The sequence below is a fragment of the Filicampus tigris genome, chromosome 10, assembly GCF_054856515.1.
Source record: "Filicampus tigris isolate MCC_2025a chromosome 10, RoL_Ftig_1.0, whole genome shotgun sequence".
Lineage (NCBI taxonomy): Eukaryota > Metazoa > Chordata > Actinopteri > Syngnathiformes > Syngnathidae > Filicampus > Filicampus tigris.
The window spans coordinates 13,390,979-13,404,069 of record NC_141226.1 but is presented as its reverse complement, the minus strand read 5'-3'; the positions used below and the strand labels follow the sequence as shown (position 1 = coordinate 13,404,069).

The following is a 13,091-nucleotide window of genomic DNA, read 5'->3' as shown; positions in this document are numbered from 1 at the left end:
TAAATTGGGCTTGGTCACAAATGAACTTGTAAGTCAAGGAACCAGTGTGTAGTACTGCTTAAAAAAAAAAAAAAAAAAAAAACCAGTCACTATCATCCAAAGATTTTCTAGATATAACAGGGATTTATTTCAGTAGGCAAGTTTATCAGCTTCACGTTCTGATTCATCCCGCTCACAGTTTCCTTCTCCCGTCTTTTAGTGGTGGACCTGCAGGAGAAGCTCCATCGCTGCGAGGCGGACAAGCACAACTGCGTCCAGAAGGTCCAGCTCCTCACGGGCCAGTTGCAGACGGTGCAGGAGGAGCTCTCCGAGACTCTGACACAGCTCCAGTTGCTTAAAGACGTCCTGCAGAGGACCCAAACCATCGCTGACAAGCGGCAAGTGGAGGTGGAAAAACTGAACATACGTCTTAGGTGAGGCTACTCTCGCTCGTGAACTCTTCTATGGACGCCATGGAGTCATGCGGACATCTTTCTCTGTGTCTGAAAACAGTTGTTCTTTTCTTAAACCATATGAGAATTTTATACTTTTATACTGAGAATTCAATATGACGACTGTGATGTAACCACATGCGTGTCTGCGTATAATATGATTTTTGCCATTTATGGACGATACGTTCTGTTTGTGATGTAATACTTTGCTATTTCAAGATGGTACACACTGTACAAATGATCTGTAAAGCTGTTTTGTAACCTACTGCCTGCAGCTACTGTACACTAAGCACTAAGGGAACATGCGCAAACAGTATAAAGATTTCACTCTATGAACACAAGACTTCGGTTCATTGGTGGAAGAGCCCAACTGGGGACCGGAGTTGAGAATTAGCATTAGCTGTAACCTCTATATGCAACATCATCATCATCATCATCATCTGCAAGCTAGTATCTGTTTGACTGCTTTATCCCTATCAAATAAAGATTTATTATTACTGGGATAAGCAGACCCCCCCCCACACACACACACAAAAATATCTCCAAAAACAGACCTTGTTTCTTAAAAAAAAAAAATGCCGTAATAATCTTATACACAAAAATCTGCAATCTAATGTGTATTCTTCCTGTATGACATTGAATAACAATTGGCGAAATATACATTGTTTGATTATAAACCTTTACTGATGTTCACAAGCAATTATATATTATGATGACCTTAATAAGGCAATGTGTGTGTGTTTGCCGCGTGCATGTTCACAGTGAGACGCAGAGGGAGTTAGAAGAGAGGACTCATGAGGTTTTAGACATGGACAGTGCACTGAAGGAAAGACAGGGGGAGCTCCAGCAAAGAGCAACACTGGTACAAAAATGAACGTCCTTGTTGTAGGTGCGTTTTGTCGACAGCACTTTTACTTGCTTCCGTCTCGCCGTCTGTTCCTCAGCTGGGCCAGCTGGATGTGGCCATTCGGGAGCACAAGCAGGAGATGGAGATCAAGGTCAAGGCACTGGGGCAATGTCTGGAGGCCAGAGAGGAAGAGCTGAGAGACGCTCAGAGGGAGCTCGAGGAAACAAAGGTCAGGGGTAGAATGAGATGGCGCAAAGAGTTCAGAATTCTAAAATATGCGTCGAGGGTGAATTCGTGAATTTTGGGTGCGAATTCTGCCATTTAGCTCCTCGTTGGAGAGCAGCAAGTTATGCCAAAAATACTGCAAGTTTGAACAGTTGGACATATGCATTCAGATGTTTGGAGGTCAAATTAAATTAACCTGTGATGGTTATAGTGCATTAGTGCATAGCCCAAATCATTTGGCATTTTGAGGAGTGTCTATTTTGGTGCATCAAACGACATGAGTTATGTCATGAGACTAAGACATAACACACCGAATCGGGTCACAAATGCCCTGTGACTTTTTATTATATAAGAAAATGTCCTTGGTAAAATTGAAAAAGTACACAGCACATGTGACAGCCTCGAGAGAGAACTGTGAACAGAAGGAACAGTTGTTTTCATACTTTTTCGGCACTCGAGTCAGAATATTTGGCTTTAAAGCGGAAGTCAACCCAAAGATATTTTTTTCAAGAATATGTTCTATGCAGCCCCACTAGTTGAAACAAGGCATTCTGATAAATGTTGCTTTTGCGGAATAAGAGTTAATCCACCCATTTTTAGCCATTTTGGGGGAGGCCATTTTGTCACTTCTGTCGACTGAAAATGACATCACAGTTGCTCAAGGCTCAGGTAACAACCAATCACAGCTCACCTGTTTTCTGAAGCTGAGCCATGATAGGTCGTTAGCTGTGCCCTGAGCATTTGCGATGTCATTTTCAGTTGACAGTAGTGACAAAATGGCCGCCCCCTGAGCTAGCTAAAAACAGGTGGAGTTCTCATATTCCACAAACGCAATGTTAATCCGAATGCCATGTTTCAACTAGCGGGCCTGCATAGAACATCCATCCATCCATTATCGATACCGCTTATCCTCACAAGGGTCGCGGGGCGTGCTGGAGCCTATCCCAGCTGTCTTCGGGCAGTAGGCGGGGGACACCCCGAATTGGTTGCCAGCCAATTGCAGGGCACACAGAGAGACAAACAAACATCCGCACTCACACCTGCATGGAACATATTCTTGAAAAAAAATGTTTGGGTTAACTTCCTTCTTTAAGTAGATGCCGATATCGAGTTTTTTGTTTTTTTTTAACCGGTTTTCTGTCACGATTGGTCGTTACCTGAGCCCTGAGCAACTGTGATGTAATTTTCAGTTGACAGCAAGTGACAAAATGGCCGCCCCCTGAGATGGATAAAAACAGGTGGGTAGAGGGCAGGGGAGGAGAGAGGAGAAGCGGCTGTAAAATAGGCCAAAATGTAGATGTCGGGGTGAGGCAGGGCGACATACCAGTTGCACGTCTAACCAAATGCGATGTACTCAGCGCGAAATCGGTGCTTGCTTAGCTGTACGGTTGTATGAATAACAACAGGTGCATTCACAGGTTAATTGTACCAATCTGCCATCGGGTGGAGGAGCATTTCATTGTCCCGCCTGTCACTATGAGTCTTAAGTGAACACATTTTCAGACCGCCTGTGCTGTGGGATATGTTCGCTCGCTTATCTGAATGCTGGTGTGTTTCAGGAATCCCATCAGCATAGACTTGAGACGTTAGTGCAGGAACTTGAAAAAGCTCAGTGTCACTGTAAAGCTCTCACCTCACAACTGGACACCATCAAGCAGCAGGAGAATGAGTTGGTAAGCACCATTCAGATTTGTCATATCATATGTTTGCACGTGTTAGCTTGCTTCGCTGCTGTCTGGACTGTGCTGTCGTGGTTCCCAACGTGTGCGCGTATACGCGGGCAGGATGGGAGGCTGCGCCATGCAGAGGAGGAGCTGGCTTTGAAGGAGACACGCCGGCAGCAGTCAGAGGCCAGGTTGCAGAACATGGTCGCTTCTTTAGAGCAGGAGCTGGATCTGGAGCGGGATCAACACAACAAGGAGGTACACACTCCAGTATTGAGGCTTGTTTCTATCGTTTGGAATACATGAGAGTCAAGTCTTACCGTAGTTACAATTGCAAACAATTCGACACCCTTGCAAAGATCATTGCCGATAAAAATGCATGCACTAATCAGCCGCATAATTTGCGGTTCACTATTCACATTGGTGGTTGGTGTGATGCGGTAAAAGTCTCCAAATAGGAATCGGTGTCAAGGGGATATGCCCAAGTGATACGTCTAGATTGCGAGAAAAGCTTTGCTTGTTGGGAAGGAGATAAGTTTAGCTTGGGTTGTTAGTGGTTGTTAGGGGAGTCTACATGTGCACTTCCAGTGCATTTTGTTCAAATCGGTGGTTTTCAACACTTTTTACTTTTTAAAGAAATGTATTTTGAGCTGCAAGATGGTGCCTGGAAAATCATGTGACCACTTACAGCCACTTACGGGTAATGTAAGATGAATTTGAACTGTTTTGAGGCCATGGTTTGAAAAATATTTACAGTTTAAGCTGTTATTAAATAATAATAATAATCATCATCATCATAATAAAATGTGGGTGGGGGATGGGGGTCATTTATTGGCAGTTTTGCACTCTTTGCGCCAGGGCTTGGTTTTATTGAAATTTGCAATGCAGCTGTTGTCTCATGATATTATTCAGGTCTATGTAAGAAACTGAAAAAAGTAGGAAAAACATCCTTCAGTTTGCACGTTCTCAAATTGACTGTTGTAGTCGGTCGGACACGATTATCATGATATGGTGACAACGTTTGATAGTTCCCAAGTCCTCCTCATTATGTAATGTTGAACAATCATTGTCTATTTTCTGTCTGCTTTTGTTTCCTTTTTTGAAATGCATGTTCCTTTTTTGGTTATTCCAGTTCTCCTTTTTCCCCTCATTTTTCTTCATCAGATTTCCACATACGGCCACAAATGTCTTTTTTTTTTCTCAGTGACAGAATGTACGTAAGTGGATTGTATTGCACTGTGTATAAACAAACCATTCCTAAAGATAAAATGCAAATGTATTGTACGTAAAAGTTAAATAGACCTGTGCTGTACTTGGGTTTCTGTCTTATTTATGGATTCTTTTACGTACCACTAGAGGGAGCCCAAGTACCACTAATACCTGCACCACACTTGGAGAATCACTGAGACAAGAGTCTGAAATGAGAGGCTAACATGGTTATTTTTTTTTTCAATTGAATTTTGTGGGAGTAAGCCAGACTGTTCTCAGTCCCACAATAATCTAATATGTGTTTTGTTTTTTCCCGGTCAGCTGGAGTCCCTGCAGCAGGCCCGAGGTCAGCTCCTCAAAGTGTCCTCGCACATGTCATCCTCGCAGGAGAAGCTCACTTCTAAACTCCAGCAGCAGGAGATCCAGCTGGACCAGGCCAAAACCCAGCTGGAGCACGCTAAGATGGAGTTGGACCGCACCAAGGCCGAAGCCAGTCACCTCCAGAATCAGTTAGAGCAGAGCCAGAACGGGCTGCTGCGAACTGAGACTCAGCTGGAGAGGAGCCGGAATTTGTATGAGAAAGTCAAGGCTCAGAACAGTCAGCTCCAAATCCAGCTGGAGCATCTTAGTGCTCAGTCGAAAGAAGCGAGAGACCACGTTGCTCAGCTCCGGAATCAGCTTGAATCCTCTCAGAGGTCCGTAGAGACCTCCAGTGAGTCCTTGCTCATCAAGGTAAATCACCACTTACCATTTTTTAGGTGTCGGAACTTCAGTGTTTATTTTTCTGATGACTTTTTAGTTTTACTCCCTACATTTGAAAAAAGATTTTCTGAAAAGTCCCCCCCCCCCCTCCCCCCTCATTTTACATAATTACCAAAACAGGTATTGAATATAATTAACAGAAAAAAGAATTTTCACTTTTTGGTTTTGTCCTCCCTTAGTTTTACTGAAAGGGGAAGTCAACCCAAACATTTTTAAGAATATGCTTTATGCAGGCTCACTAGTTGAAAAACAGCATTCTGATTAATATTGTGTTTGTGGAATATGAGTTAAGCAACAAAATCCACCCGTTTTTAGCCATCTCTCGGGGCGGCCATTTTGTCACTTCTCTCGACTGAAAATGACATCGAAAACCCTCAGGGCTCAGATAACGACCAATCACGGCTCAGCTTTAGAAAAGGTGACCCGTGATTGGTCGTTATCTGAGCCCTGAAGGTCTGTGGTCATATTCAGTCGACGGAAGCGACAAAACGTCGGCCTCCTGAGATGGCTAAAAACGGGTGGATTTTGCTGCTTAACTCATATTTTCATATCAATCATATTGCATTGTTTCACCCAGTGGGTCTGCTTAGAACATATTCTGGAAAAAAATATGTTTGGGTTGACTTCCGCTTTAAGTATTGATAAAGGAGTCGAATCAATACTTTGGATTATTTGAAATGTTATTAATACTTCTAGTATCTGTACTTCTACTTAAATGGTTTCACCACCTCTGCAAAAATCCCAGGGAATTACTTTCCACCCCGAATTTGGTCATTTTGGTAACTTCTTACCCCACTAACAGGAGTCCGAGGTGACTCGTCTCCAAGCCAAGATCTCCAGTCTGGAGCGAGCAGCTGAGCGTCACACTCCAGCCCCGTACAATCCCGCTGGCTCCCCGTCATCTGTCCGGCCATTGATACACCCCCAAGAAAAATCCTCATCAACGCGCTGCCCTCTTTCCTCTCCCAATATGGATCCAACAACCACCATCTCTCCATCACTCGCTCACATGACTTCCCTTCCCTCCCAAACCAGAAGCTCACCTCCGTCCGAGGCGGATCTTGAGCTGCTGCTCCAAAGCTGCAGCAACGACCTGTCCCTAGATCTCCCTCCGAGCCTCAAGGCTACGCTGAGGGAGGCGCTGAGCCAGCAGCCGTGGGACTCGTCCTACTCGGACTCGGGAGAGCACAACTGGCAGCGGCTCAGCAGCACTGAACCGCCATCCAGCTGCGAGCTCTCCTTCGACCCTCTCACCTACATGGCGGGGGACACCAGCTCCGGTTCGGAGCGTACTATCACGGAGGAGGGGGATGATGAGCGGGTGGATGGGGGCGACGCGGACGAGCACATGAGCTCATTGAAGGGAATGCTGCGGTTCGTCAATCAGACTTTAGCCAATCAGGAGGAGCCGTCCTCGTGGAGCTCCCCGGGGTCATCGCAGAGCGGACGCAGCCTCCAGGTAACTGCATCGCTCCGATAGTAATTTAAGAACAACCATGTAAGGCGACATAGGCAGTAGTCATTCCCCATAATGTAATGTGAGTTTGCAATTTTGTAGTTTCTCTGTAGTGTAATTGATTCCAATATATCAATAAGTTTTTACACCAAGTACTACCTTGAAAAATACAAACTTGGAAATTCAATTTAAGGACAAAGGGCAGGCTGTAGCACACAACGCAGACAACACACTGCATGACATTGACTTCCTGGTTTGTGAAAACATCATGATCACATTCCCTACATTGCTTCGCAAACTTTTTAAACCAAGTACCACCTCCAAAAATGCCTAGCTCTCAAACTAACCACTATTATGTGCATTTTTAAAATATAGTAGTGTAGTAGGCCTAAGTGTTCTTCAAAAAGCAAGGTAAAGCCACTTAATATGTACAATTGGAACATTAACACTGCACTTAAATATAGAAAAATACAAAATGCAACTTCAGTTCTGTTAATTTGTATTGACATTTTGATGTTTGAACACAAACTGTGGAGCAACACAGACAGATTCTCACAAATACTCACAGGCATATAAAGTACAGTGGAACACTGCTTATCGTCTGATTCCCCCAATGTTTTTGAATATATTTTTTCATATTCTTCTTTGGGGGGAACCAACTCCCTTTTTTCATGGAAATTCTTATTGGCAGAATATGCCTGCTTATCCAAGAATTGTTTTTTTTTTTTTTTTTTTTTTTTTAGGGTTGGGTTAGTAAAATCAGTGCAGTTTGACTGGGGTCCACTTTGTTCCTGTATGTCTCTGTATTGTACTGCCATGGCCTGCACACTAGGAAGAGCAAAATGTCCAATAAGATGATGCAAAAACTATGGTTTAAGTCTTTATTATTTAATATAATAATTATTTATGTCTTTACTATATGTTTTTATTAAGTACAATATTATAGAGTACATTTTTTTATTAGAACAAATTACAAACATCTTTGCATTTTTTGGGAAGGGCTGGAATGGATTTTTCCCCATTCATTTCATTGGCGAAAGATGATTTACGATGCGTTTACGAGTGTGGTCACAGAATACACTAAACTTGTATATCAAGGCACCACTGTAGTACAGTGGTTTGTATATCGTGGTAAAGTCCCAGTGCACAAAGCACAATCCGTAAATGTACACTCGACTGCGTGTGGCGTACAAGAACTTGAGAACCCTGACTTCAGTGCCAAGTTCTAGCAGACTGTCCAAAAAATTGGCTGAAATAGCGGCAAGAGAATGGAAACAGTGTGCCTTCTGTGCTCCAAACATCAATTAGCCGAGGAGACGTACTTGCAACTCAGCTGTTGTGTGCGTGAGGCATCATTCATTCACCAAGCCTGTCAAATAACTGAGGGAATTTGCATTAAAAAAATCAGCAGTGACAAATAAGTGAAATGACTTTGATTAGTTTTCATTCTGTGATTCTGACTCATGCATGTTTGCCCTCAGATGGACGCCAGGGAGGCGTGACAAGCATTGACGAGAAGTCCTGTTTACATCATTGTCAACGTGTCTTTCTTTTCCTTTTAATGTACGTAAGTTATTAAAGTTGTAGTTGTTGTTCTTGGAATCGAGCTCAAAAGTGTTTTATTGTCCGGGGAAACAATTTACAGCCTGTGAATTATGTTTACATAGAATGTGTATGTCAGATGCCTTTCTAAACTATGTAATAGTTTTCATTTTTAAGACTTCAATAAATGTTTTTATTTTTCCTAGTGTAATCTACAGAGACGTTTCAATCTTAGTTCTCATGCAACTGGTGGCCGAGGTTTCCTGTTACCATAGCAACTGTGTCTTTTCAAGCCAAGAAAGGAATTTTTGGCTCGGTAACCTCAATGAAGGTCAAAGTGAAAGTCCTGTGTGACTCAAACTGGTTTGGGATCCAACTGTGTGGCTTACATAACCGGAACACAATTAATGGCATTTTAACAAAAATCACTGAAATCCGTAGTTTTAATTGTTCTCCACATATGCAACTGTGCACCATTCCCCTCTAAGGGAATAAGGTCAGGGGTTTACAATTGGATGAGCCCCCCAGAGACTCTGTTTAAAATTGCATCCTAATCCAATGATGCTATTTTTGTGAAAATTAGTACTGTTACTTTAAAATAAATAAATAGATAAGCCGCCAACTGAGTATTTCCAAACCTGTAGGGAACATACTTACATTCGAGAAATCTCACAGCCACATAGGTGTTATTTTTACCCTTTATTGACCATTCTAAAGTGTTTTAAATGGCTTGCTCTCTTTCATGGTGCAATGCTAATAGTTTGGTTTAAATGGTTTAAACTTGTCATTCTTGGGGTCTCCTATAAGTGACCATTTTGGACATACAGGGTTTTGGCCCGACAGCAGTGATATATAATATACTGAAATTATGATAATCTTGTCTCAATTTACTCATAAATTTACTTTCAGTAATCCTGACTATGAGTGAGTGACTCCTCCCCCCTAAAAATGTTTATAACTGCCCCTATTGATTGTTAAAACTGTAAACGTGTCACAAACTATGATACCAAAACAATACAATACAATACAATTTTATTTATATAGCGCATTTCATAAAAGCTACAGTTTCATTTCACTCAAAAGTAATCTTATGTGACCGTTAAAAATAAATGGCTAACATAAGAGACTGGAGACTGGACTAACATAAGACTCTCCTAACAACCCAGGCTAAACTTAGCTCCACCCTGACATACAAAGCTAGTCTTCCCCTCTTGATGTATCACTTCATCATACTTCCTTGAGACCAGTTCCCATATATAAAGGCCTTTGGCACCATCTTGTGTCATCTTAGAAAATTAGAATGAGCATAAAAACACAAGCAGTGGATTTTTTTTCAGCAAATAACGGAGATAGTAAAAAAAAAAAAAAAAAGTTGTATAAATGGCATGGCAGGCTGGGTGAGCTCTGTCTCGTAGCCAGAGAAAGAAGAGAAAAGGACTCGCAGAGGCGAGCTGAGAAAAAGCAAAGTGAAGGCCCCTGCAGAAAAATCGAAATCTTTTTCCTTTGTGAAAACATCAATTGTGAGATCAAAACATGCTTCCTTTCAAACAAAGGAATAGACAGCACTGTTTAAAATAATGGCCTGTTTCTTGAAATATTGTTGTAAAGAATAACGGCAAATATCTCTTTTCGTAAAGGTTGGTCACTATAGTTAAAGGTTGCATTCAGGCGTCTTTCCAAAGCATTTTTAGAATTTTAACAACCTTTCCTCCCGTTACTACCGGGTCAACTCGCTGGGATAGGAAAGGAGAATTCCTAAACAGAATCCGAAGAGGCCCTTGAATATCCTTCAAAGCAGGTCTTAAAGCAACACTGGGCAGGAAATCGATCTTAAAATTGTTTTCACAAATTTTTGGATGAAACATTGACTTACAAGTAGTTGAATGGGACTTTTGTCATACCCTGGGGGGCTTGTATCATTTTTACTGGCACTAAGCAACTTTGAGGAGGATGGAAGCAACCCTGGCACACATAAAACAAAAATACAAATGTCCGGAATTGCTTCACGGGCACACTCACTTCCTCCTTTCGCTCTAAGGACGGAAGTCGATTCGAACATCTGCGTGCTATTACTGGTTTCATGGCAGAAGCACCAAAACAAACAAAAAACTAGTATTGTTTGAACAAAATTAGATTCATTACCTCATCGCTATTCATTTTCAACACAGCCACTGGAAATATAAATGTAATTCAGTCCAACTTACAGGCCAGCGAGGGCTCAGGATTTCACGACACGACGCGATGGCGGGCATGGGAAACGTGGTTGACGTTTGTCAAAACACTACCGCTTTTGCCCACATGGCGCCGCCATAATCAACAAAAACTGACATGACACGGTTGTTTTAAATGACCCGGGACTCCTGAGTGCCACAGGTGTTCTGAATCACCTTATCAACAGTTGTTGGCAAATTAGCACCCCCTAGAGGATCTCAGGGGCTATAACAGGATGATGCGCAGTTTAATTGTAAACGTACCTACTGGGTATAGTAGAAGAGCATTTAATTGCCTTGCCATCTCGGTGGTGGTTTGTGTGTGGTTATGGCGGGCAAGGGGCGATGTGATGGTGTGTGTGATGCTTCTGTGTTGTACAGATAAAAGAGCAACCTGCTCATTGAAGTCTCACTGAAGTAATCAAATGTTTTGAGAGCGTTTACATTTTCAGAGATTACCTCTTGGCTTTTTGCATGTTAAGAGCCTTGTAGACTGAGGATGTGGTTGATGGTTTGACATTCTGTAATGCCATCACTCGGCGCTCTAGTTCCTCTAGTTCAACTTCCTATTGCTGTCTTTTTTTGAACACAGACTTGCAGGTTTCAAAATGTCTAGATCCTACTTTCAATATTAGTTTCCATTTTGCGAGCACATGATTTTATTTTGTCTCCCTCGCACATGCCCATTTCATAGGGAGAATGAATGGTCAATTGTACAACTCTAGGCCTGGTATGTGCATATGACTGTGGCAGGTGTACCTAATGATATGAGATGTCAGTGTATAGTTTTTCTTGTGTATTTGCATACTTGAACTTTGCTCGTGAAAGTTGGCCGAAGTTTGCGGTCGGAATCGCTAACGGACGCTCCGGATTAGAGCCGAAATGGGCAAGACGAGATCGGTCTAACAAAAAACGAGTTCTTAATTTTTTTTTTCCCATACAAAAATTGTTATACAGCGTACGCAATTTGAAATGTTCAAAAAACGTATAAAATACGGGGAAAACGTACAAGTTGACAGGTATGCATCTTATTTTCTTTCACGACTGGACAAACGAGACGGACGAGTGTCATTGCTGGGCATGTTTGGAAAAGACAGGCGAGCTGTCAAAGCTGCTAAGCTTGAGCTGCGGTTATGACTGCAGGGATAATTTGAGGGCAGATGAAAGTGAAGTGGTAGGCACACAAAGCTCGACTCCGCCAGATGACTTCCAGTGTGTATATACTTTAATTATATATGAGGCTCGTGGACAGACAAACAGTAGCTAGGTTGTAATAAGTCACGCACTTTGTACTCAAAGGATTTCAAGTACCTCAAGAGCACATCTATGTTCGTTAGCAGTACACAAGGTAACAAATGGATGTTTGCTCATTTAACGTGGATTTCCATTGCTAGGCACACCAGGAAAGTCTATGCACTTCATTCATGACACCCACGTCACTCACAGTACGATACAATACAACTTGATTTATATAGCGCATTTCTAACAGCTACAGATGGATATTCAATTGCTGGATATTGATGGATATTCAATTTTTTCCTTTGATTCAAGTCAAGCGCCATGCATAAAAGGCAGAAGTGGTTACTATGATGACGTTTAAGAATTGACAAACAAACCATGCCTTTTTATGGAGCTTGTTTTGTGCACTCGAATAGAAAAGGCCCCTTCCCAAAAAGATAGATTAGACACTTGCAATAATATTAGAGTACAACCAACAAAGTACAAACAAAAACAAAAAAAACAGCACTGAGGAGGAATTGAAAGAAAATGAAATTTAATCAGAGCAAGAAAAAAAACCCCAGAAGATTAAAATGCTACATGTTGGTGCAGTAGATGGTTAGTAACAAATCTGCAATTATTTGCAACTGTGTAGAAGTCAGCTTCGCCTGACATAAGATTGTAATCCATTGTGGCAGAGGATGTGCACCATCAGCTGTCTAAGGCCTGCCAGTGAGTTCCGCTGTCACTTCCTGTTCAATGATAACATTCACCATGCTGCCACTTTAGCACCCAGTTAGGTTTTCCGACGTAAACAAATGACCTCAGTGTGGACTAGGAGGTACATGTTCAAATGCCTGTTTTTTGTCAAAAAAGAGCTTTTATTGTTTTGGGCTCCTTTTATTGCTACTCCCTCTATGGTTTTGTTTCTGTACAGTGTAAACTCATCCTTGTGTCAATAATGTATACAAACCCCACACATGGGTTTCGATGAGGATTTGTCTACTTAAAGATGAGTGAGTGCTTGTAAAAGTAGTTGTACAGTAGTATCGCATCAGTGAAATTAGTGACGTATTTTTTACTAGTTTTTCTAAGATAGTATTATAATAGGAATAACCATTGTACATTTTCTCTCTTTTTATTTATAACTGTATACCTACTTTTGCATCCCCCTGTATTTAAAACAAGTTTTGCTCGAGATAAGACAGTTTATCTTAATGCTAACAATCAATGCAACATCCCATAGATGGGCTAACAAATAGAATCTATGTTATAACCTTTTAGGAAACAGATATTCAAACTCGGGCGGCACGGTGGCCGACTGGTTAGCACGTCCGCCTCACAGTTCAGTGGTCGTGGGTTCGATCCAGGCTCTGGCCTCCCTGTGTGGAGTTTGCATGTTCTCCCCGTGCCTGCGTGGGTTTTCTCCGGGTACTCTGGTTTCCTCCCACATTCCAAAAACATGCATGGTAAGTTGATTGGACTCTCTAAAATTGTCCCTAGGTGTGATTGTGAGTACGGATGTTT

At 42.0% G+C, this 13,091-nt stretch overlaps 1 protein-coding gene across 3 annotated transcripts in view; it reads left to right on the top strand.

Annotated features, from left to right (window-relative positions):
• Nucleotides 1–13,091, top strand: part of ccdc18 (coiled-coil domain containing 18) — a 28,046-nt gene that overhangs the window by 13,813 nt on the left and 1,142 nt on the right. Inside the window, exons 18-25 of one of the 3 annotated variants that reach the window (XR_015088306.1) lie at nt 200–413; nt 1,194–1,293; nt 1,376–1,507; nt 3,063–3,176; nt 3,288–3,425; nt 4,698–5,108; nt 5,941–6,597; nt 8,076–8,157. Coding sequence is in view for 2 of the 3 variants with exons in the window: in XM_086042544.1 (XP_085898670.1) it covers nt 200–413; nt 1,194–1,293; nt 1,376–1,507; nt 3,063–3,176; nt 3,288–3,425; nt 4,698–5,108; nt 5,941–6,597; nt 8,076–8,096 (1,787 nt within the window). In the remaining variant the exon portion in view is untranslated. Of the gene's footprint in view, nt 1–199; nt 414–1,193; nt 1,294–1,375; nt 1,508–3,062; nt 3,177–3,287; nt 3,426–4,697; nt 5,109–5,940; nt 6,598–8,075; nt 8,201–13,091 lie in introns of those variants that run through there. The other 2 variants (XM_086042544.1, XM_086042545.1) reach the window with 2 other exon arrangements.